Consider the following 26,593-nt stretch of genomic DNA (forward strand, 5'->3'; position numbering starts at 1 on the left):
GGTGAGGCCACACCTAGAATACTATGTACAGTTTTGGTTTCCATATTTATGAAAGGATATACTTGCTTTGGAGGCAGTTCAGAGAAGGTTCACTAGGTTGATTCTGGGGATGAGGGGGTTGACTTATGAGGAAAGGTTGAGTAGGCTGGGCCTCTACTCATTGGAATTCAGAAGAATGAGAGGTGATCTTATTGAAACATATAAACATAGAAAATAAGTGCAGGAGTAGACCATTCAATAAGATCATGGCTGATCATTCACCTCAGTACCCCTTTCCTGCTTTCTCTTTATACCCCTTGATCCCTTTAGCCACAAGGGCCATATCTAACTCCCTCTTGAATATGTCCAATGAACTGGCATCAACAACTCTGTGGTAGGGAATTCCACAGGTTGACAACTCTGAGTGAAAAAGTTTTTCCTCATCTCAGTCCTAAATGGCTAACCCCTTATCCTTAGACTGTGTCCCCTGGTTCTAGACTTCCCGAACATCGGGAACATTCTTCCTGCATCTAACCTGTCCAGTCCCGTCAGAATTTTATGTTTCTATGAGATCCCCCCTCATCCTTCTAAACTCGTGAATATAGGCCCAGTCAATCCAGTCTCTCCTCACATGACAGTCCAGCCATCCTGGGAATCAGTCTGGTGAACCTTTGCTGCACTCCCTCAATAGCAAGAACGTCCTTCCTCAGATTAGGAGACCAAAACTGAACACAATATTCCAGGTGAGGCCTCACTAAGGCCCTGTACAACTGCAATAAGACCTCCCTGCTCCTATACTCAAATCCCCTAGCTATGAAGGCCAACATACCATTTGCCTTCTTCACCGCCTGCTGTACCTGCATGCCAACTTTCAATGACATATAAGCTTATGAGGGGGCTTGACAAGGTGGATGCAGAGAGAATAATTCCACGGATAGGGGAGACTAGAACTAGAGGGCATAATCTTAGAATAAGGTGACGCCCATTTAAAACTGAGATGAGGAATTTCTTCTGAGGGTTACAAATCTGTGGAATTTGCTGCCTCAGAGCTGTGGCAGCTGGGTCATTGAATAAATTTAAGACAGAGATAGACAGTTTCTTAACCGATAAGGGTTATGGGGAGCGGGCAGGGAAGTGGAGCAGAGTCCGAGATCAGATCAGCCATGATCGCATTAAATGGCGGAGCAGGCTCGAGGGGCCGTATGGCCTACTCCTGCTCCTATTTCTTAAAAGTCACATGATGCACTGGAGCCACCTTGTAGTGTGTGTTGTTAGTGATGTTGTAAAGAATATCAATGCTAGTCATGGTAGCAGAACAGTATACTGTATTATGTGAGCCCAATAAACCTCAACAGCAAATGTCATTGGTCCCAGCAGAGCCAGACGTGTATCCTGTTCTAATGGCCCTTCTCTTTCTTGCTTCCATCCCCAAACAAAAAGGTCTGCCTACATCACTTCTCCTTTCCCTCCACTAAACAGGATCAGTTCTTCGGGGTCTCATGAATCCTGCCATCCTCATCTTAGCTATTCACCATATAAATAAATGAGAGTTTGATTAGATCAACCTTATTTAGTTTTGCAGCACAGAGCTCAGAATAAAAGCCGGCTGGATATACAAACACGTATATTTCCACAGTGCTGCAGGTGGAAGAGGGAGCAGAGGAAGGGCTGAGGCCTAGAACTCAAACAGTGACTCTCGGCTGTGAGTGAAGCATACTCGAGGACAGAAGAGAAAGATCTGGGGGCAGGGGGCGGTGATAGCAGAGGTAAAAAAAAAAAATCAAGTTGTTGATTTCTTTTTGATAGCCACCCTGCCAACTCCAATTGTTTGGAGTATGATACATCGGAGCAGACTGACAGCCAATGATGTGTGATAATTGATGGTTGTACTGACAGCAATGCAAAAATGAAAGACAACAAAATCTTGAGAAAACTGAGACAAAAGCATAATTATGTAGCTAGAGATGACCGTTTATTTAGATTTTGCACAATCTGTTGCTGATGCTCAAGATAATTCTAAACGTAACTAATGCTGCTTCAACAGACGACCAATGTACTCAGCTGCTGGTCATTTTACAAGATCGCTAGTTAAGTTATCTGAATGGTCTAAAAGAAATTGGGCATCATATACCAATAATTAAAGCTGGTTAAATAAACATAGTTGTGAAGATTTATTTCAGATTTTCTTGAGCATCTAAAATTCATTGGAAGAAATGACCCCATAAAAAAGTCAAATTTAAAAACTAAATTAATCCATACAGTAAATGAACAAACTTCAATTTATCATGATCTCAATACACAGTTCATATTTAGTAGAAGGTTATCTGCAGCCAACAAAAGCCTCATTATATCTACTAAGTGGAGTTGGCTTTTTCCCGGATTTACGTCGTGATGCATTCTTTTTCGGTTTGAATATCGGTGAATGCAAAAACTGTATGTCAGTATATCTGTCTCCTCTCCGCAATTTCCTGTTGATCAAATTAAAATTTTCAATTAACACTTAAATGTGTGATAAATCTTCCTCTTTATAACATTGAGCTCCTTCGCTACCACATTTCTTGTAGCTAGCTGCTGTTACAAGAACAATTCTTCACTTCCATTACCCGACTTTGAATCCACACCAGACTGTACAGATGCAGAGATGTGGCACACAAGTATGCATGTAACATCAGCAATAAACTGGATGAATTCAGCAATCTCAAATATCTGATGTTCAAAGCAGGGCTCTTAAGGTTGAGGTAAAAGCAAGGTATTAATGCAAAACAAAGACGTTAGCATTCTATGTGGCCCATGCTATAACTGACTTGGAAGTACTCAATGCAGATAATGGGCAACAAAAATGTTCTACTCCCCAGCACAATCAAAAGGGAATAGGGAAAGTACAGGAGGTAATCAGCAACTGCTTAACACATTATATACCATTACAGCTACAACTTGCATTTATACTGCACCTTTAACAAGTCCCAAAGCGCTTCACAGGAGCGTTATAAAACAAAATTTGACACCGAACCACACAAGGATATATTAGGGCAGATGACAAAGTTTGGCCAAAGATGTAGGCTTTAAGGAGCTTCTTAAAAGGACAGGCAGGAGAGGTGTAGGGAGGGAGCTCCAGAGCTTAGAGCCTCAGCAGCTGAAGGCCCACCCGCCAATGGTGGAGCGATTAAAATTGGGGATGGGCAAGAGGTCAGAATTGGAGCAGCGCAGATATCGGAGGATTGTAGGGCTGGAGGAGGTAATAGTGATAGGGAGGGAAAAGGCCATGGAAGGCTTTAAAAACCAAGGATGAGAATTTTAAAATGGAGGCATTGCTCAACTGGGAGCCAATGTAGGTCAGAATATTATCTGAATGGCGACAGTTTAGGAAAAGGGGAAGTGCAACGTGACCTGGGTGTCATGGTTCATCAGTCATTAAAAGTTGGTATGCAGGTACAGCAGGCAGTGAAGGCAGCAAATGGTATGTTGGCCTTCATAGCTAAGGGATTTGAGTATAGGAGCAGGGAGGTCTTACTGTAGCTGTACAGGGCATTGGTGAGGCCTCACTTGGAATATTGTGTTCAGTTTTGGTCCCCTAATCTGAGGAAGGACGTTCTTGCTATTGAGGGAATGCAGCGAAGATTCACCAGACTGATTCCTGGGATGGCTGGACGGACATGAGGAGAGACTGGATCAACTGGGCCTTTATAAACTGGAGTTTAGAAGGATGAGGGGATCTCATAGAAACATACAAGATTCTAACAGGACTGGACAGGTTAGATGCGGGAAGAATGTTTCCGATGTTGGGGAAGTCTAGAACCAGGGGACACCGGCTTAGGATAAGGGGCAAGCCATTTAAGACTGAGATGAGGAGAAACTTCACTCAGAGTTGTTAACCTGTGGAATTCCCTACCGCAGAGAGTTGTTGATGCCAGTTCATTGGATATATTCAAGAGGGAGTTAGATATGGCCCTTACAGCTAAAGGGATCAAGGGGTATGGAGGGAAAGCAGGAAAGGGGTACTGAGGGAATGATCAGCCATGATCTTACTGAATGGTGGTGCAGGCTCGAATGGCCTACTCCGGCACCTATTTTCTATGTTTCTATGAACACAGGAGTGATGGCTGAATGGAACTTGGTGTGAGTTAGGATACAGGCTGCAAAGTTTTGGATGAGCTTAAGTTTATGGAGGGTGGAAGATGGGTGGCCAGCCAGGAGTGCATTGGAATGGTCAATTCTAGACGTAACAAAAACATGGATACAGATTAAGAGGTCCTACAAGCTGAATTTAGGGAGCTAGGAGTTAAATTAAAAAGTAGGACCTCAAAGTAGTAATCGCAGGATTGCTACCAGTGCCATGTGCAAGTCAGAGTAGAAATCGCAGGATAGCTCAGATGAATACATGGCTGGAGGAGTGATGCAGAAACGAGGGATGCAAATTCCTGGGACATTGGAAGTGGTTCTGGGGGAGGTGGGACCAGTACAAACCGGACGGTCTGCACTTGGGCAGGACCGGAACCAATGTCCTAGGGGGGAGTGTTTGCTGTTGGGGAGGAGTTAAACTAATATGGCCGGGGGACAGATGGAAGTAGAATGGGGGTAGAAGCAAAAAAGATAGAAAGAAGAAAAATAAAAGTGGAGGGCAGAGAAACCCAAGGCAAAAATCTAAAAGGGCCATATTACAGTAAAATTCTAAAGGGGCAAAGTGTGTTTAAAAAGACAAGCCTGAAGGCTCTATGCCTCAATGCAAGGAGTATTCGTAATAAGGTAGCACAGGCAGCAATTAATGAATATAATATAATTGGCATCTCAGAGACATGGCTCCAGGGTGACCAAGGCTGGGAACTCGACATCCAAGGGTATTCAACATTCAGGAAGGATAGACAGAAAGGAAAAGGAGGTTGGGTAGCATTGCTGGTTAGAGGAAATTAACACAATAGTAAGGAAGGACATTAGCTTGGATAATGTGGAATCTGTATGGGTGGAGCTGCGGAATAGCAAAGGGCAGAAAACACTAGTGGGAGTTGTGTACAGGCCACCAAACAGTAGTAGTGAGCTGGGGACAGCATCAAACAAGAAATTAGGGATGCGTGCAATAAAGGTACAACTGTTATCATGGGCGACTTTAATCTACATATAGATTGGGCTAACCAAATTGGTAGTAATACGGTGGAGGAGGATTTCCTGGAGTGTATTAGGAATGGTTTTCTAGACCAATATGTCGAGGAACCAACTAGAGGGCTGGCCATCCTAGACCGGGTGATGTGTAATGAGAAAGGACTAATTAGCAATCTTGTTGTGCGAGGCCCCTTGGGAAAGAGAGTGAGCATATGGTAGAATTCTTTATTAAGATGGAGAGTGACAGTTAATTCAGAGACTAGGGTCCTGAACTTAAGGAAAGGTAACTTCAATGGTATGAGTCGTGAATTGGCTGGAATAGACTGGCAAATGATACTTAAAGGATTGACGGTGGATAGGCAATGGCAAACATTTAAAGATCACATGGATGAACTTCAAAAATTGTACATCCCTGTCTGGAGTAAAAATAACGGGGAAGGTGGCTCAACCGTGGCTAACAAGGGAAATTAAGGATAGTATTAAATCCAAGGAAGAGGCATATAAATTGGCCAGAAAAAGCAGCAAACCTGAGGACTGGGAGAAATTTAGAATTCAACAGACGACGACAAGGGGTTTAAAATTAGGAAGGGGAAAATAGAGTATGAGAGGAAGCTTGCCGGGAACATAAACACCAACTGCAAAAGCTTCTATAGACATGTGAAGAGAAAAAGATCAGTGAAGACAAACGTAGGTCCCTTGCAGTCAGATTCAGGTAAATTTATAATGGGGAGCAAAGAAATGGCAGACCAGTTGAAGAAATACTTTGGTGCTGTCTTCACGAAGGAAGACACAAATAACCTTCCGGAAATACGAGGGGACCGAGGGTCTAGTGAGGAGGAACTGAAGGAAATCCTTATTCGGCAGGAAATTGTGTTAGGGAAATTGATGGGATTGAAGGCCAATAAATCCCCGGGGCCTGATAGTCTGCATCCCAGAGTATTTAAGGAAGTGGCCCTAGAAATAGTGGATGCATTGGTGATCATTTTCCAACAGTCTGTCGACTCTGGATCAGTTCCTATGGACTGGAGGGTAGCTAATGTAACATCACTTTTTTTTTTAAAAAAAGGAGGGAGAGAGAAAACGGGTAATTATAGTTAGCCTGACATTAGTGGGGAAAATGTTGGAATCAATTATTAAAGATGAAATAGCAGCACAGTTGGAAAGCAGTGACAGGATTGGTCCAAGTCAGCATGGATTTATGAAAGGGAAATCATGCTTGACAAGTCTTCTGGAATTTTGTGAGGATGTAACTAGTAGAGTGGACAAGGAAGAACCAGTGGATGTGTATTTGGACTTTCAAAAGGCTTTTTTGACAAGGTCCTATACAAGAGATTGGTGTGCAAAATTAAAGCACATGGTATTGGGGGTAATGTACTGACGTGGATAGAGAACTGGTTGGCAGACAGGAAGCAGAGAGTCAGGATAAACGGGTCCTTTTCAGAATGGCAGGCAGTGACTAGTGGGGTGCTGCAGGGCTCAGTGCTGGGACCTCAGCTATTTACAATATACATTAATGAGTTAAATGAAGGAATTGAGTGTAGATGTTGCAGATGACACTAAGCTGCGTAGCGGTGTGAGCTGTGAGGAGGATGCTAAGAGGTTGCAGGGTGACTTGGACAGGTTAGGTGAGTGGGCAAATGGATGGCAGATGCAGTATAATATGGATAAATGTGAGGTTATCCACTTTGGGGACAAAAACACAGTCAGAATATTAGGAAAAGGGGAGGTGCAACAAGACCTGGGTGTCATGGTACATCAGTCATTGAAAGTTGGCAATGCAGGTACAGCAGGCGGTGAAGGTGGCAAATGGTATGTTGGCCTTCATAGCTAGGGGATTTGAGTATAGGAGCAGGGAGGTCTTACTGCAGTTGTACAGGGCCTTGGTGAGAGCTCACCTGGAATATTGTGTTCAGTTTTGGTCTCCTAATCTGAGGAAGGACATTGTTGCTATTGAGGGAGTGCAGCAAAGGTTCACCAGTCCGATTCCCAGGATGGCTGGACTGACATATGAGGAGAGACTGGATCGACTGGGCTTGTATTCGAAGGATGAGAGGGGATCTCATAGAAACATAAAATTCTGACGGGACTGGACAGGTTAGTTGCAGGAAGAATGTGCCCGATGTTGGGGAAGTCCAGAATCAGGGGACACAGTCTAAGGATAAGGGGTAAGCCATTTAAGACTGAGATGAGGAGAAACTTCACTCAGAGTTGCTAACCTGTGGAATTCCCTAGCGCAGAGAGTTGTTGATGCCAGTTCATTAGATATATTCAAGAGGGAGTTAGATATGGCCCTTATGGCTAAAGGGATCAAGGATATGGAGAGAAAGCAGGAAAGGGGTACTGAGGTGAGTGATCAGCCATGATCTTATTGAATGGTGGTGCAGGCTCAAAAGGCCGAATGGCCTGCTCCTGCACCTATTTTCTATGTTTCTAAGATGAAGACTTCCTATTCCATATCTTGGTCTCCTTTCTGAGGGATTCTAATTGGCCCATTGGTGCTCAAGGTTAGGAACTCTGAGAATCAGATCTACCTTAGCCAACACTTGTATTCTTACACCAAATGTTGTGAATAATCTATGCTATAAGACAAAAAGGAGAAAACAAGGAAGAGTATAGCAAAGGTTGAGATAGAAGGATTGAGTGGTTATAGTTATGAAGTCAAACTTTTTTTTTTTAAAAAGAGGCTTTTTTCACTGGGAGGTTAAGTGAACGATTTCAAAATGAAGTAAGTTTTGAGGAGGTAAATAATGAAAAATTGATTCCATTGGTTGTTGAATCAAAAAAGGGGCATAAAATTATCACTAATAATAAAAGGCTAATAAGTGTGTTAAAAGTCAGGATTATTAGAACATGGACTGCTTTATCACAAGCGACTATTGAGGCAGAGACTAATATGTTTAAGGGAGAATGGGTGAAGTATTTGAAATAGAATATAATATGGGGAAAGGATAGGGAAATGGGATTGGAGTAGATAATTCCAGACAAAGAGCTTGGTCCAGCACAGGAACAATGGCCTCCTATGCTGTGCTCTCTATGATTCTATATACACATGGACAAGTTCAACTTACCCAATGAGACTGGGTTCCTTGTAATTTACAATCATTGTACATCTGCGTTTATTAACAGCTATCGGAGAAATCTTGTTCATTTTTTCTAACAAAGCAGGGCAGGACTGCTTTTTCTTGTTTTTAGTGGGTAGTGATGAATAATTGGTGACATCACTCAGACTGAAGCGTGATCCAAAGTTTTTCCCTGTTTCAATAATAGGAAAAATTAAGGTGTGTAAAACACAATTCCTTTCTTTTAAAAAAGGAAATAATTTTTGTACAGAACTACAAATCAATTGTTTGATATAGCTGCTGCATGTGCGCACCTTCCCAATGGACAGTTATAAAACACACAATAGATCACAGGAAATAAATAACTTAACTTGAAATACAGACCAACAGTATTCTCCATTTTATTTGAAATTATAATTCAATATTTGCTAAGCATGTACAGCAGTGGGAAGAAACTACATGGGTGCTAAAATAATCTTATCCTCCAACAACTTAGTTTTGAAATATATTTGCTTCCAGTTAGAACACTTGTCCATCTATGCACAATGCATTTACTAAAATCAATCAATCAATCAATCAAATAAATAAATGAACTTTTTGCATTTCCATACAAAATGTACACAAAAGATACCAAAAGGCTTGAGGTTAGAAGAAAAAAGAACTGCAAATACCAGAAATCTGAAGTAACAGAAAATGCTGGAAATACCACGAAAATCAGTCAGCATTTGAACTCTACTAACAAAGGAGCTATACCTGAAACATTAATCAAGTGTTTCCCTTTACACTGATGGACATGTTGGGAATTTCCAGTATTTTCTGTTTTTAAAAACTTTGAGATGTGTGAGAGCTATGTCCAAATTTTAAAGCTTGTTATAATATGGTAATGGAAAATTCAGTCACAAGTGACCCGAATGATAAATTAAACCCATATTAGCCATCCTGAAATACATGCAATGCGACACTTCTCTTTATTATTGGCATAATTTATTTTTACTTGAGCCAGTATGATTCAGCACAGGAATATGTCCATACCTGTTGCTTTAATGTTTTGTTCATTCTTCACCATTGCATTCCTTCCTGGATTTTCATCACCTTGTTCTTGCTGCAGTAGCAAACATTTCAGAGCTGGTTTGAGATATTTAACAGTGCTGTTTTCTTCAGAATTTTGAAAATTCTCTATGTTTTTATGTTTGAAAATAGAACGGTTTTCTGGTTCATTGCCCGACACAGTTTGTAACTGGATATCGTTTCCAGCCGTTTTTGAATTTTCACATTCATTGGTTTTATCTAATGGACAAAATAAAATGCATTAAAAAATACATCATCAGAAAGTAGAGAACTATAAATAGCTTGCTTGGTTTAATAAATTAAAGGCTGAAACCTTGATATCAGGCATGCCAAGAAATCACTGAAAACTTAAAAATAAATGTTTGGTTAGATCAAAATTTTACATGGAAACACTGATAATTCAGCTAGCTTGCCAGAAACAACAAAAAAGTACATTGTATATTCTGATCTTGCTTTACAGAATAACAATACAGTAACGTAGTGCAAAAGCAAAATACTGCAGCTGCCTGAAATCTGAAATATAAACAGAAAATGCTGGAAATACTCAGCAAGTCAGACAGAATCTGTGGAAAGAAAAACAGTTAATGTTTCAAGTCGATGACCTTTCATTAAAACTGGAAAAAGTTAAGAGATGCAACAGATTTTAAGCAAGTGTAGGGGCAGTGGGAGGGGTGGAAAGAACAAAAGGGAAGGTCTGTGATAGGTTGGACATGTTGGAAATTTCCAAAATGACAAAAGGTACGATTGCACAAAGCAAAAGGAGATGGTAATAGGTCAGAGAGAGAAACAAGAGAGAATCTAGAAAAGGTGTAAATGGGAATAGCAGAATCAACAGCTGCCATCTGAAAAAAATAGGGGCAGAGGTTATGATCTAAAATTGAACTCGATGTCGAGTCCAGAAGGCTGTGAAGTGAAGTGCCAAATTGAAAGATGAGGTGCTGTTCTTCGAGCTTCGTTGGAACAGTGGAGGAGGCTGAAGATAGAGGTTAGAGTGGGAGTGGAGCGGAGAATTAAAGTGACAGGCAACCGGAAGCTCGGTCACATTTATGGACTGAACAAAGGTGTTCTGCAAAGCGGTCACCCAATTGGAGTTTGCTCACCCCAATGTAGAGAAGACTGCATCGTGGGCAGCAAATACAGTATATTAAATTGCAAGAAGTACAAGTAAATTCCTGTTTCATTGGAAGGAGTGTTTTGGGCCCTGGACAGTGCGAAGGGAGGAGGTAAAAGGGCAGGTGTTGCATCTCCTGCGTTTGCAAGGGAAGATGCTTGAGAAGGAGGGGTGTTGGAAGTGATTGAGGAGTGAACCAGGGTGTCGCGGAGGGAGCTGTCCCTTCAGAATGCTGAGAGGGGAGGGGAAGATGTGATTAGCGGTGGGATCACGCTGGAGGTGACGGATATGGCAGTGGATGATCTGTTGAATGTGGAGGACGGTGGGGTGAAAGGCGAGGACAGTGGAACCCTATCGTGGTTCTGGGGAGGGAGGGGAAGGGGTGAGGGCAAAAGTGCGGGAAATGAAACAGGCACAGTCGAGAGCCATGTCAACCCCGGTAGAGGGGAATCTTCGGTTCAGGAAAAAGGAAGACATATCGGAAACACGGAGTATGGAAGGTGGCATCGTCAGAACAGATGCAACGGAGACGGAGAAACTGGGAGAATGGGATAGAATCCTTACAGGATGCGGGGTGGGAGGAAGTGTAGTCCAGGTAGCTGTGGGAGTCAGTGAATGTTTGTCAATAGCCTATTCCCAGAAATTGGGATAGAGAAGTCGAAGAAGGGAAGGGAAGAGTTGGAGATGGACCGTGTGAACATGAGGGAAGGGTGGAAATTGGAAGCAAAGTGAACGAAATTTTCTAGTTCGTGGCTTGAGCAGTGGTGCAGCAGGGAGGGATTCAAATTCCTGGGGCATTGGAACTGGTTCTGGGGGAGGTGGGACCAGTACAAAGCGGACGGTCTGCACCTGGGCAGGACCGGAACCAATGTCCTAGGGGGAGTGTTTGCTAGTGCTGTTGGGGAGGAGTTAAACTAATATGGCAGGGGGATGGGAACCAATGCAGGGAGACAGAGGGAAACAAAAAGGAGGCAAAAGCAAAAGACAGAAAGGAGATGAGGAAAAGTGGAGGGCAGAGAAACCCAAGGCAAAGAACAAAAAGGGCCACTGTACAGCAAAATTCTAAAAGGACAAAGGGTGTTAAAAAAACAAGCCTGAAGGCTTTGTGTCTTAATGCAAGGAGTATCCGCAATAAAGTGGATGAATTAACTGTGCAAATAGATGTTAACAAATATGATGTGATTGGGATTACGGAGACGTGGCTCCAGGATGATCAGGGCTGGGAACTCAACATCCAGAGTTATTCAACATTCAGGAAAGATAGAATAAAAGGAAAAGGAAGTGGGGTAGCATTGCTGGTTAAGGAGCAAATTAAGGCAATAGTTCGGAAGGACATTAGCTTGGATGATGTGGAATCTATATGGGTAGAGCTGCAGAATACCAAAGGGCAAAAAACGTTAGTGGGAGTTGTGTACAGACCTCCAAACAGTAGTAGTGATGTTGGGGAGGACATCAAACAGGAAATTAGGGGTCCGTGCAATAAAGGTGCAGCAGTTATAATGGGTGACTTTAATATGCACATAGATTGGGTTAACCAAACTGGAAGCAATACGGTGGAAGAGGATTTCCTGGAGTGCATAAGGGATGGTTTTTTAGACCAATATGTCGAGGAACCAACTAGGGGGGAGGCCATCTTAGACTGGGTGATGTGTAATGAGAGAGGATTAATTAGCAATCTCGTTGTGCGATGCCACTTGGGGAAGAGTGACCATAATATGGTGGAATTCTGCATTAGGATGGAGAATGAAACAGTTAATTCAGAGACCATGGTCCAGAACTTAAAGAAGGGCAACTTTGAAGGTATGAGGCTTGAATTGGCTAGGATAGATTGGCGAATGATACTGAAGGGGTTGACTGTGGATGGGCAATGGCAGACATTTAGAGACCGCATGGATGAACTACAACAATTGTACATTCCTGTCTGGCGTAAAAATAAAAAAGAGAAGGTGGCTCAACCGTGGCTATTGAGGGAAATCAGGGATAGCATTAAAGCCAAGGAAGTGGCATACAAATTGGCCAGAAATAGCAGCAAACCCGGGGACTGGGAGAAATTTAGAACTCAGCAGAGGAGGACAAAGGGTTTGATTAGGGCAGGGAAAATGGAGTACGAGAAGAAGCTTGCAGGGAACATTAAGACGGATTGCAAAAGTTTCTATAGATATGTAAAGAGAAAAAGGTTAGTAAAGACAAACGTAGGTCCCCTGCAGTCAGAATCAGGGGAAGTCATAACGGGGAACAAAGAAATGGCGGACCAATTGAACAAGTACTTTGGTTCGGTATTCACTGAGGAGGACACAAACAACCTTCCGGATATAAAAAGGGTCGGAGGGTCTAGTAAGGAGGAGGAACTGAGGGAAATCCTTATTAGTCGGGAAATTGTGTTGGGGAAATTGATGGGATTGAAGGCCGATAAATCCCCAGGGTCTGATGGACTGCATCCCAGAGTACTTAAGGAGGTGGCCTTGGAAATAGTGGATACATTGACAGTCATTTTCCAACATTCCATTGACTCTGGATCAGTTCCTATGGAGTGGAGGGTAGCCAATGTAACCCCACTTTTTAAAAAAGGAGGGAGAGAGAGAAAACAGGGAATTATAGACCGGTCAGCCTGACATCGGTAGTGGGCAAAATGATGGAATCAATTGTTAAGGATGTCATAGCAGTGCATTTGGAAAGAGGTAATATGATAGGTCCAAGTCAGCATGGATTTGTGAAAGGGAAATCATGCTTGACAAATCTTCTGGAATTTTGTGAGGATGTTTCCAGTAGAGTGGACAAGGGAGAACCAGTTGATGTGGTATATTTGGACTTTCAGAAGGCTTTCGACAAGGTCCCACACAAGAGATTAATGTGCAAAGTTAAAGCACATGGGATTGGGGGTAGTGTGCTGACATGGATTGAGAACTGGTTGTCAGACAGAAAGCAGAGTAGGAGTAAATGGGGACTTTTCAGAATGGCAGGCAGTGACTAGTGGGGTACCGCAAGGTTCTGTGCTGGGGCCCCAGCTGTTTACACTGTACATTAATGATTTAGATGAGGGGATTAAATGTAGTATCTCCAAATTTGCGGATGACACTAAGTTGGGTGGCAGTGTGAGCTGCGAGGAGGATGCTATGAGGCTGCAGAGCGACTTGGATAGGTTAGGTGAGTGGGCAAATGCATGGCAGATGATGTATAATGTGGATAAATGTGAGGTTATCCACTTTGGTGGTAAAAACAGAGACAGACTATTATCTGAATGGTGACAGATTAGAAAAAGGGGAGGTGCAAAGAGACCTGGGTGTCATGGTACATCAGTCATTGAAGGTTGGCATGCAGGTACAGCAGGCAGTTAAGAAAGCAAATGGCATGCTGGCCTTCATAGCGAGGGGATTTGAGTACAGGGGCAGGGAGGTGTTGCTACAATTGTACAGGGCCTTGGTGAGGCCACACCTGGAGTATTGTGTACAGTTTTGGTCTCCTAACCTGAGGAAGGACATTCTTGCTATTGAGGGAGTGCAGCGAAGGTTCACCAGACTGATTCCCGGGATGGCGGGACTGACCTATCAAGAAAGACTGGATCAACTGGGCTTGTATTCACTAGAGTTCAGAAGAATGAGAGGGGACCTCATAGAAACGTTTAAAATTCTGACGGGGTTAGACAGGTTAGATGCAGGAAGAATGTTCCCAATGTTGGGGAAGTCCAGAACCAGGGGACACAGTCTAAGGATAAGGGGGAAGCCATTTAGGACCGAGATGAGGAGGAATTTCTTCACCCAGAGAGTGGTGAACCTGTGGAATTCTCTACCACAGAAAGTTGTTGAGGCCAATTCACTAAATATATTCAAAAAGGAGTTAGATGAAGTCCTTACTACTAGGGGAATCAAGGGGTATGGTGAGAAAGCAGGAATGGGGTACTGAAGTTGCATGTTCAGCCATGAACTCATTGAATGGCGGTGCAGGCTAGAAGGGCCGAATGGCCTACTCCTGCACCTATTTTCTATGTTTCTATGTAGGACGAGAGCAGGAAACAGCACCGATGGTTAATGTACCGGAAAAAGTGGTGAGGGAGGGGACCCGAGTAAGATTGGAACAAAGAATGTCCCACATACCCCACGGAAAGGCAGACATAGCTAGAACCCATGCAGGTTCCCATAGCAACACCTTTAATTTGGAGGAAGTGAGTGGAGTCAAAGGAGAGGTTGTTCAATGTGAACACGTTCAACCAGGTGGAGGAGGGGTGGTGGAGGATGGGGCCTGTTCAAGGAAGAAGCAGAGGACCCTCAGGTTGTCCTGGTGGGGGATGGAGGTGTCGAGGGATTGGGTGTCCATGGAGAAAAGGGAAATGGTTGGGGCCAGGAAACTGTTAACATGGCAGAGCGTGTCAGAAGAGTCGGGGATTTAGGTGGGAAGAGACTGGACAAGGGGAGAAAAAAAAAAGGAGTAGAGAAAAGAAGAAATCAGTTCCATGGAGTAAGAACAGGCTGAAACGATGGGTCTACCAGGGCAGTCCTGTTTGTTGATCTTGGGAAGGCGGCAGAAGCGGGCTGTACGGGGTTGGGGGACTATGAGGTTAGTGGTCATGGAGGGAAGATTGCCAGAGGAGATGAGGTCAGTGGAAATGATGGCTTGATATTCAATCGTGGGATCATGGACCAGAGGGAGGTAGGAGGAGATGCCAGAGAGTTCACGTTCAGCCTCCGCAAGGTAGAGGTCAGTTCACCAAACAACAGCGCCACCCTGGTCAGTGTTGGGGAAGGAACTGAGAGAAAGGAGTGCTGCAAGTTCAGAGGGAGGTAGGTTGGAGTGAGTGAGGGGAGCAGAGAAATTGAGACGGCCGATGTCACACCGGCAATTCGCAATGAAAAGATCTAGAGAGTTAAGAGGCTATAGGGAGGAGTCCAGCATTCCCGGCCAAAGAACAGAAGAAATAGGAGCAGGAGTAGGCCATACGGCCCCTCGAGCCTGCTCCGCCATTTAATACGATCATGGCTGATCCGATCATGGGCTCAGGTCCATTTGCCTGCCCACTCCCCAAAACCCCTTATTCCCTTATCGGTTAAGAAACTGTCTCTGTCTTAAATTTATTCAATGTTCCAGTTTCCACAGCTCTCCGAGGCAGCGAATTCCACATATTTACAACCCCCAGAGAAGAAATTCCTCCTCATCTCAGCTTTAAATGGGCGGTCTCTTATTCTAAGATTATGCCCCTTAGTTCCAGTCTCCCCCATCAGTGGAAACATTCTCACTGTATCCAACCTGTCAAGCCCCCTCAATCTTGTACGTTTCGATAAGATCACCTCTCAATCTTCTGAATTCCAATGAGTAGAGGCCCAACCTACTCAACTTTTCCTCACAAGTCAACCCCCACCCCCCATCTCCAAATCAACCTAGGTGAACCTTCTCTGAACTGCCTCCAAAGCAAGTATATCCTTTCATAAATATAGAAAGCAAAACTGCACGCAGTATTCCAGGTGTGGCCTCACCAATATCCTGTATAACGGTAGCAAGACTTCCCTGCTTTTATACTCCATCCCCCTTGCAATAAAGGCCAAGATTCCATTGGCCTTCCTGATCACTTGCTGAACTTGCATACTAACCTTTTGAGTTTCATGCACAAGTACCCCCAGGTCCCGCTGTACTGCAGCACTTTACAATCTTTCTCCATTTAAATAATGACTTGCTCTTTGATTTTTTCTGCCAAAGTGCATGACCTCATTTCCAACATTATACTCCATCTGCCAAATTTTTGCCCACTCACTTAGCCTGTCTATGTCCTTTTGCAGATTTTATGTGTCCTCCTCACACATTGCTTTTCCTCCTATCTTTGTATCGTCAGCATACTTGGCTACGTTACACTTGGTCCCTTCTTCCAAGTCGTTATAGATTGTAAATAGTTGGGGTCCCAGCACTGATCCCTGCGGCACCCCACTCGTTACTGATTGCCAACCAGAGAATGAACCATTTATCCCGACTCTCAATTTTCTGTTCGTTAGCCAATCCTCTATCCATGCTAATATATTACCCCTAACCCCATGAACTTTTATCTTTTGCAGTAACCTTTTATGTAGCACCTTGTCAAGTGCCCTTTATCCACCCTGTTAGTTACATCCTCAAAGAATTCCAGCAAATTTGTCAAACATGACTTCACCTTCATAAATCCATGCTAACTCTGCCTGACCGAATTATGCTTTTCCAAATGTCCTGCTACTTTAATAATGGACGCTAACATTTTCCCAACCACAGGTGTTAGGCTAACTGGTCTATAGTTTCCTGCTTTTTGTCTGCCTCCTTTTTTAAATAGGGACATTACATTTGCAGTTTTCCAATCTGCTGGGACCACCCCAGAATCCAGGAAATTTTGGTAAATTACAACCAGTGCATCCACTATCCCTGCCGCTACTTCTCTTAAGACCCTAGGATGCAAGAAGTGGGCATGGAGACGAAGGCACTGTATCATGCCGAGCTTGAAATTCATTGAAGTGGGGGCATAAGGGAATGAAGCTCAGGCCTTTGCTGAGGACTGATTGTGCAGGGTCAGAGAGGAGAAGGTCAGAGGGGTTAGTGAAAACATGGCAGGATGAGATTGGAAGAAGGGATGGGGTCAGAAGAAAGTGAAGGGGAAGAAGGTTCCGGAGGGGCGTTTGTGTCCAAGAGTTGTTAAAGCTTGCGATTCTTGAACTCGAAAGGAAGAAAAAAAGTTGTGTTAAAACGCCGGATGAGGCAAAGGATGAAATGGAACTGTGCAGCAGGACAGCTCTGAGATAGTGTGTGTCAATGCTGCTGAAGAGAGAGGTCGAGAGGGTCCATGTGGCAGCAATAACGTAGTGGTTATGTTATGAGGAGGCCTGGACTAATTATGTGAGTTCAAATTCCACCATGGCAGTTTGAGAATTTGATTTTAAAACAAATCTGGATATAACAGTCGGTATCAATAAAAGTAACCATGAGTCTGTCAGATTGTCGTAAACTGATTCATTAATGTCCTTGAGGGAAAGGAAACCTGCCATCTTTAATCAGTCTGATCTACATATGACTCCTGTCCCACACCAATGTGGTTTGACTCTTTACTGCCCTCTGAAGTGGCCTAGCAAGTCCCTTAGTTGTATCAAACTTTCATCAACTTTTCAGGACAACTAGAGTGGCAATAAATGCTGGACTTGCCGGAGACGTCTACTTCCTGAAAATGAATTTGAAAAAAGCAGTTTTATTTTTTGATCTTTAGTTTATTAGCTAGGAAAGTGACATTGGCTGAAAAAGAACTTTAGAATTAGGAGCAGGAGTAGGCCATCTAGCTTGCTCCGCTGTTCAATAAGATCATGCTGATCTTCGACCGCACTCCACTTTCCTACTCTATCCCTATATCCCTTAATTCCTCTAGCGTCCAAAAATCTCAACGACTGAGCATCCACAGCCTTTTGGGGCAGAGAATTTCAAAGATTCACAACCCTGAGTGAAGAAATATCTCAGTCTTAAATAGCCAACCCCTTATCTGGAGACTATGCCCCCTCGTTCTAGACTCTGCAGCCAGGGGAAACAGCCTCTCAGCATCTACCCAGTCAAGCCCCCTCAGAATCTTATGTTTCAATTAGATCACCTCTCATTCTTCTAAATGCCAGAGAGTACAAGCACAATCTACTCAATCTCTTCATAGGACAACCCTCTCAACCCAGGAATCAATGTAGTGAACCTTTGTTGAACCGCCTCGAAGGCAAATAAAACTGCATTAGAAAGTGCTGTTGAGCATTGTTATTCATGCTAAATACTTTCCCCATTCGAGAATTTGTTATCCATTCTACCTTTCCTGGTCCCTCCCATGCCACATATCTCTGCAACCGAGTATGTGGGACAAGAATCCTGTTCTCAAGTGACCGATAACACCCTTGAAAAGGGGGCAGAGCAAATGGAGCCGTCCCTGCCTATTTTCCTTCCCTTTGTATGGACTACTGCAACTTTGTTGAATTCGCTGTGTCAACAGTGAGAGAAATTACATCTCCGTCCCACCTCTGTGCAAACACAATGGATTTTCTGTTTTCTATGTTTTAAATTTTTCTCTGAGGGGAGCCCCAACTCCCTGCATGTACTTCTCATCCCAATATCTCGGTAAGCTTTCAATAAGGTGCTCACTTTACTGAAAAGCCTTCCTGTTAACTATTTCAATAACTGTAATTATTCGATGCCTCCAGAGGATAGAGCAGCAGAGTATCACAACATCAGATATTATTTCAAGTAGTTATACTTTCACGCAATAGAAATATATGAAACAAATATTTATAGTATAAATAATATTTAGCTTCTCCAAAAAAAAAGCAGCTTAACTAGTCTAATCTAATCCTTGAAGGTTCCAAACAGATTCTCTCCAATCTGAATTCAACTACTTAAAGGTTCTGACTTAAATAACTGACAACTCAATTCAAAAAGGAGTCATCAGACACATAACACGTAACAGTGCTATGACATCACCTGCCACCTCAGTTCCATATTAAGCCCTGGAAGTTGGTGTGTAATGCAACAGAGGCCGATGCCTAGCATTATGGGTCGCTACCCCTTTTTCATCTGTTTAGTACCCAAAAAATAAGCATTTCTCAGAAACCACACAGAAAAGAATTGGATCTTGGGCCTCACAGCTTTCAAAGCAGTAAGTTGAATGACTGATCAGACGATATAGAAACAGATGAAATTTATATATACTTGCCATACTCTGGAGTTTTCAGCAATTCAGAAGATGCCATTTCATTTTGAGTAGTCCGCTCTTCATCATCACTTTCAGGTGCTTTCTTGTGAGCCACCTTTTTTGGGAGAGTTACAGTTTTTCTGCTAGACCTTGGTCTGGTTGTTAAAACTGCTGGCCCTTCACTTTTAGCTTGACTATAGCGTGATGATTTCCTACGTTTTTTATCAGCAGGAGGTACATAAAGGCTATCATCCAAATCTTCTTCTGAAGTACTCTCTGTATCAACATAGCTTTTGGTATTGTCTATATGCTCATCTGCACTTGGTTCATCTTTCCTATGGAAAGGTGTGAGATGAATACTTTCTTCATAATCAAAATTATACATATCACTGCAATCAAGAGACTTTTTTCTTTCTTTGGCAGTGCTTCTTTTGCTTTGACTTTGATCTCTACTGCTCGATCTGGCTCTCGGTCTTGCAGGCTCCAAATGTTTCTTTAATGGCATGCTTTTATTTCCTTCATTCACCTTTCCTCTTCTTCCCCTTTGCTCTACTTCCAATTGAACATCCTCTCCTTTTTCTGAAATAGGCTTTACCCTTTGTGCATTTTCTGAATTTTCAACTTCAGTGTTCCTCACATTGCTTTTGAACTTAGTTTTGACTGTCTCAGGATCCAAATTGTTTGTCATTTGTAACTGATCTAGCTCAGTGCTTCTTGTATCAGCTCCTTGATTTGGATTTAGGGAATTAGGCACATTTTCAAGAGCTTTGAAATTCATTTCAAACTTTTGTTCTTCACTTGCCCAAGATACTTCTGAATAATTTTCAAAAGTGTTGAAAAATTCAACAGTGCCAATTTGGCCATGGAAAGAGGGGCCTTTCCTCCCAGATCGTCGCCTAATTGAAACTCCTTTTGGCACCACATCCAATCCCTCAAAAGGCACATCATCCAATCCCTCAAAAGGCACATCATCCAAGGGAGCCACTAAATTGGCATCAGAGTCTTGACTTTGGTTAAATGTGGATCTCCCTTTTTGAAAACAGAAAGTAAATAAAACTTGTAACAGTTACCAGTTTTCTACGTCAAAAGACTTTTAGAAGTAGACAATGATTAAAGGCAGATCAATAATCTGTTATTTAAGTTACAAATTTAAGAGTACAGACAAGCATCAGCAAATTTGGTGGACAAAACACATTCCAATAAAAGTTAAAACAATGACAAAATTAGCAAAATATATATATATTTTTTTAATTGTTCGCAGACACATCCCATAATAGAGAAATATAAACATAAGAACATAAGAATTAGGAGTAGGCCATTCGGCCCCTCGAGCCTGCTCCATCATTCAATGAGATCATGGCTGATCTTCACCTCAACTCCACTTTCCTGCACTATCCCGTGATTCCCTTAATATCAAAAAATCTCTGTCCCTGCCCGTCTTGATGAGGTGCTACCTGCGGAGAAAGAAAACAGAGTTCAAGTTTCAGGTCGATGGCCTTTCGTCAGAACTGGACTTTCTCCGTCCCACCCCCACCCAGTTCTGACGAAAGGTCATCGACCTGAAACGTTAACTCTGTTTCTCTCTCCACAAATGCTACCTGACCTGCTGAGTATATCCAGCATTTTGTGTTTTTATTTCAGATTTCCAGCATCCAAAGTATTTTGTTTTTGCTTGAGTAGACATTGTCTACTAACAATTCTCCTGCATTTGACATGCCATAGAAAGTATGCTGATTATTTTTGTAAGTAGCGAACTAGTCATTATTTTTAAACAGAAGGTTCCAACTTTAAAGAAAGAAATAATCTTAAAAGTGCTCCCGTTCTTACTGATTCTCCTTTCATTCCTCCTCAAAACAGGACTTTTTTTTTTATTAACAAGACTGAATCATTGTTCTTGGCAAGAAGACATTTTAAATTATTTTCTGCCTTTCTGGGAGTGGGAGTGGGTTCATAGGAAATTTAAAAGTACTTTCTTCTCATCCAAGATTTATTGATCTTACCTCTAGATATCTTTTGTGATGCAGGCTGTTTGTCCACCAAATTGGATAGTACTGTTCTGCTCTCTACAGCGGTGGTGCACTCAGCATTTCCAGGTCTATCAATTCTGGAGTCCTTCAAGAGAACATTCCTTACAACATCCCTGAGAAAGCCAAATATTTTTTGCAGATATTATGAAGAGAAGTGGTATGCTTTATTTGCTTTGTATTTTGTCCAGATAGTTTCAAATTAATTACAGAAAAATCATCTAAGGAATAAATCAACCTATATTGACAAAATTTATGATCGGCGCTTCACCAATTTGTTTTCATGCAAAATTAACTTTTCTAGAATCCAATATATTTTCCCAATCTTATTCAGTCCCAGTTTCTTTTTAAACACATTTTCCTACATTACAAGTGACTACACTTCAAAAGTATCTCATTGGCTAAAGCACTTTAGGACGTTTCATGGCAGTGAAAGGCTCTATGTAAATGCAAGTCCTTCTTTCATTTGTTTTTCCTTAATCTTTATATTTGCATCTAAGTTTCAAATGAATCTGTTCTATATTAAACACATTTCATTTATACACTTGACAGGTCCTTAGAGGCATTGCAGTTTTGCTTGATGGTTGCTATCTCAAGTTTCTCAGTTTATCTTCACTAGTTTGTCCCTCGTGGTTTAAAAAAAAACAGATTGATGTCTCATGCCTTCATTTTATCCCTTGTTTCAGCTCATAATCAGAATATAAAATGATGTTTATAAACAAGTGCCCCTCAAACTCCAGCTTTGACAAACTAGTTCAACCATTTCAATTTAATAGTTCCCGAAACATACTTCAAGTACACTGAAACCTGTTAATTATGGACACCTAGGGGATGAATGAGCTGTCTGTTTTAAAAAAAAAGGTGTCTATACTTTCCACAACATTGTAGCAGAGGGCAGTTGTAATGCAGTCCTTGGACCTTTTGCTACCTTTACATTGATGGTGAGGGTCTTATTGAGCAAGGCCAGGAAAAACAGGTCGGTCTCATCTATGTTAGATGTTCCTTTGATCACGTGACTCGACCATGGACGCAAGACACAGCTTCCAATCGCCGATAACATTGAGGTTCACGCTGGCACTCTTGCCCAAAATGACTTGGAAGGAGATGTAGTGACGATTGCAGAATGACTCCAGCCACTCATTAGAGGCCTTGAATGTGGCGATGCCCAAATCTGGGTGTACCAGAAGCATTTTTAGTGAAGGAATGGACCGAAGATGGGGGTGGATTGTGATCGAGCACACTGTAACCACTCCTACACTATGGAATTCACTGTGTACAGGTTAGATCTGTAGCAGGGATGCTCCTTGGTAGGAGAGCAGTAGGATTTATATGCATCAAGGTGGTTACATTTACATTTCAGGATGCAGGAAACATGAGCTTCAGAGTGCCTCTTGTATCTTTTATAATGTAAAATATTTGGGACTGTAATGAAGTATCCGTATTTTATAGTTGTTTGGCATTTGCAAGTGTGCATAGGAACAGGTTTCACTGTACAACCACATTAGCAGTTTTAATTTCTCATACAAAAAGTGTCTTCTTTCTCAGTTGAGATATTTGGGAATTGTATCTTATAACAAAAGAACTTCTGCCAACACAAGCAGGAAACCTGAACTGCATGGCAGTGATAATAATTGGGAAGAGCCCAAAAATCTAGCAGCCTACTTGTGCATCACATAGGCTACAAGGGCAGATATTGATAAGACAGAAAGTTCTGTTCCAGACATGCGTCAGTAACCAGATGTGGGATAGCAAAGATCATTAATGGCAATAATGTGCAAATACTATTAGATAATATAAAACCAGACCGAATCTTCAAACAGAAATAGCAGGAAAAATTCAGTCTATCTAGAATCTAGTCGCATCATCATGTAGAAAGGTCACGCTTACCAGCCCATACATCAGCACAGGGCGTAGTTCTTGATTAGGTCAACTTCAGTTAGGTCCACTCAATCAAACACATGTGTCATTACACTAAATTTACATATTTTTCTGTAATAAGGGGGGCCATTACATTTATTAAAACCTTCACTGTGAAATAGTCTAATTCTTTAAAGACTAGAATTCCAAAACATACTCACTGAATAAAGGGTTCAAAGCCTTGTAACAAATCATTCTCTTCAAAGTTGCTTAGATCCTCCCCTACAGAATCAGGAATAAGTCTCAAATTCTGCAACAACAAAATTAACACATTTGAGGTATCGATATGGTTCTGCACTCTTTTTGCATTCCTCACAATGTACTAATTTCATGTTGACTGTCACTTATGTTACAGTTCATAATTTTATTACAATAAGTCAGTACAAAAGTTACACTTTTAGTGCAAAATATGGACACTTCTTAGAGAGAAAAGCCAAGAGGTGTGGAGCTGACCATAATTGATGACCTGCAAAAGACACAAGATTGGAAAGGCTCAGGGACTCTATCTCATACATAAAACTAGAAAGACAATTTCACACATTTTCCCACTACATTTCTGCACATACAACTGAAATGCAATGGAAATAGTTTAATTGAATCAGTTGCAAGATAGCTTAAAGAACATATCATCCGAAACAGCCAAAGCATGTAGCATCATCCTAGATTGCCATATAATACTGTAGCCTGGAGAAATTATATATGTTTCTTCATATCAAGTAATTATTCCTATGGTAGATACTACTTAAACTAAATTTTTATGAAAAACACTTAGAAACATGAAGATTCTCACATTTACCAGACCAAATTTCTGAAAGTGAAGACACGATGGCTATTGCTAGATCACACTCTTAATATTCCAGGCTCCAAGTACATGTAGATTAGAATTACAATCATGCATGCATCCATGCAATTATCAGACAGAAAGGCAAATGAAACAAATTTGCTACAAGCAGTAAATGCTCATCCACCTGCAGCCACATAGGTTTTCTGTCATCGCCAAAAAGTTCAAAAGTATCCATCTCTTATGACCATTTTTACCATACAAATGTAAGTGAGCTCACTCCTGTCAGCTGATTGAAAGAACTAGTGAAACTAAACTTAATTACATCCTTCATGATTTTCTTAGAAGCACTATAATTGATGATGCTTGTGAATCACCGAACTTTATCAAAGATGTAACTGACAAAAATTCACAATATCTGCCAGCAGCAAATTTCTTATAACCACAGCTTTAAAGTAAATGGGCTGGATTTGAGAGGTTTGCAACCGGGTTTTCACCGCGATTTGACCCTCCGCAGCGAAAACCCAGTTGCAAAGCCCAGGCGGGATCCTCTTGTTTGCGGCGGCCTTGGGCAGTACCGCCTGGGAGAGCTGCGCCGGATGTATAGACGCGGATTGCGTTACTGACAGACTTTCGGCACTTTCCCGACCCGTACGCTGCACCCAAAACAGCGCCAAGTAAAACCTGTTGGTGCAGCCCTGCCAGAAGCGGTAAGTTATAAAACCTGCAAAAAAGGTAAGCTAAAAGTTATTATTTTTTAGCAGCGATTAATTAGTTAAGGGTCTTGGTAATTTAAAAATAAAATTCTCCCCCCCACCCTGGCTCTAAAGTTGTCGAAACTCGCGCTTTGCACCGCAAATAAATTGTACAACGCCTCCCTTTGCAATGGCGCAGATCCCAAAGGTCGAAAGTTTGGCCTAAAATCGGTAGCGCAGCGAAAATGGTAATTTTCACATATCGCTTCCATTTTCACCCAAAAATCTCAAAATAGTTTATTAAAAAAAATACTGCCGTGATTCCAACACAAAGAAAATCTTGAACATAATGCAAAAAACTGTAGATGCTGAAAATCAGAACAAATAAAAATGCTGGAAATACTCAGCAAATTAGGCAACATTTGTGAAGTGAACATTTTGAGTGCAGACCAGTTTTTACAAAGGGCCTGCACCCAAAATGTTAATTTGTCGGCTCTCTCCACAGATACTGCCTATCCTGCTGAACGGTTTCAGCATTTTCAGTTTTTGTTAAAGGACATTTTTATGAACAAATGTGGTGAATACACAGAACTATTATTAAAACATCGTATTTGTGATGAAGGAATGGGAGTTTTGCCATTTTCTATAAATTCAAAATTTTCAAGTGTTACTCGTGCTCAGAAAATGTACATGTACAAATAACAGTTTGGCAACACATTGTGGGATCTGTAGATTCTCACCACGGGTAGAATATTGAGAAAAAAATATTCTGCAGAATTTACTACAAAATCTCATGCATTGTATTTCTTTCACTGCATTTTTAAAAAAAGGAAATACTGCAGGTTCGCAGTCACCAGAAAATCATAAGTTACTTTAGAGGCTACTTCTTTCAAAATGCTTGGTCTGAAATTAAAATTCAGCATCAGATTGTCTAATTTGTACAGTTACTTTTATTATCTGAAAGCACACTTCATACGCTATAGAATCAAGCCCAGGTTAATCGTATCGAAAAGAGATGGAATAACCGTTTAAATTGTTTTGACATCAGTAAGAAATTGCTCATGTGATCTTCCTTTCCCAGCCATATAAAAAAGGTACTTCCACAAGCTAACATATCTATATTAAAATTTGCTCTGTAAAATTACCAATAAGAAGCAACTAAGCCAATCATATTAACTCCCCAACAGAAGGGCTCATTGAATGAGATATCTGCAGTTATAACAGACATATCAAACTGCAAGTTTTCTTTGGCTGAAATTTCAAGCATAATGGGGTACCACAAACTTCTGTTTTCGTATGCGATTCTCATTCAAGTCAGGATAATATTTTATTAACTTTAGAAATATGCAACCTGGGTCTTTCAATATCAAAAGTTTGTGTTTTTGAAGCCACAATTACATGCATAGCAACATGCAACAGCTGAATTTTATCATTGACAAAGCTAATGCGACAGAGCGCATCAATGCCCACATTTCCGTACTAAGTTTCCGACATAATGAAGTGACAAGATGAGATCACACATTTTCCCAATGAGCTGGTAATCTCAGCTAGTCCACTTGCAGGAAACCAGGTCCATAAAAGAATGAGGAGGAGAAAAAAAAACTGCTGCTGGTGTGCATTTCCCAGCAAGCAGCTCAAAGATGGCAAACACCCAGGAAAAGATTAAATTTCCCCTTGTCTTGTTTGCAAATGGTGCATATCAAGGGGAGGAAGGTAACCTGAAGAGATATAAAAACAAAATAATGGATAATAAAAGATGAGGGAGGAAAAAAAAAGGAATTCCTATGAATGACCAAAACCTTGTAACAAATTAATTTCTGTCTACATATAAATACTGAAATTATGGCCTCTCCGGGTGTGTACGATGTGCATTGAACCCGGCACTTACGATCTGTCAAAATGTCTTTTGACAGAGCGCACGTATCCCTGGGAGAAGGGCCTTCGCGGGTGAAGATTTGGGCTATTAGCCCAACTCTTGCCTAGCGAATGTCCTTCAAACTCCAATATACATTAAATGGTACGACACTGAGAAATGTAGAGGAACAAAGGGACCTTGGAGTGCAGGTCCACAGATCCCTGAAGGTAGCAGGTCAGGTAGATAAGGTGGTTAAGGAGGTGTCATGTATGTAATCAGCATACTACTGTAACCCTTATACAATTGTAACCCTCATGTAACCACGACATACTTACTAGAAATGAACACCTTGACCAC

General features: G+C 41.7%; 1 protein-coding gene across 4 annotated transcripts in view; it reads right to left on the reverse strand.

Moving 5' to 3' along the window:
* Positions 1–1,929: 1,929 nt before the first annotated feature.
* Positions 1,930–26,593, reverse strand: part of LOC139264579 (shugoshin 1-like) — a 35,951-nt gene continuing 11,287 nt past the window's right edge. For all 4 annotated transcript variants that reach the window (XM_070881282.1, XM_070881283.1, XM_070881285.1 and 1 more), the window contains 6 exons: positions 23,067–23,155; positions 20,965–21,104; positions 18,986–19,993; positions 9,165–9,419; positions 8,142–8,325; positions 1,930–2,447 (listed from right to left, as the gene is read on the reverse strand). In XM_070881282.1, coding sequence (XP_070737383.1) covers positions 2,300–2,447; positions 8,142–8,325; positions 9,165–9,419; positions 18,986–19,993; positions 20,965–21,104; positions 23,067–23,155 — 1,824 coding nt within the window. In that variant the 3' untranslated portion in view covers positions 1,930–2,299. The remainder of the gene's footprint in view (positions 2,448–8,141; positions 8,326–9,164; positions 9,420–18,985; positions 19,994–20,964; positions 21,105–23,066; positions 23,156–26,593) is intronic.

The sequence above is a fragment of the Pristiophorus japonicus genome, chromosome 5, assembly GCF_044704955.1.
Source record: "Pristiophorus japonicus isolate sPriJap1 chromosome 5, sPriJap1.hap1, whole genome shotgun sequence".
Lineage (NCBI taxonomy): Eukaryota > Metazoa > Chordata > Chondrichthyes > Pristiophoridae > Pristiophorus > Pristiophorus japonicus.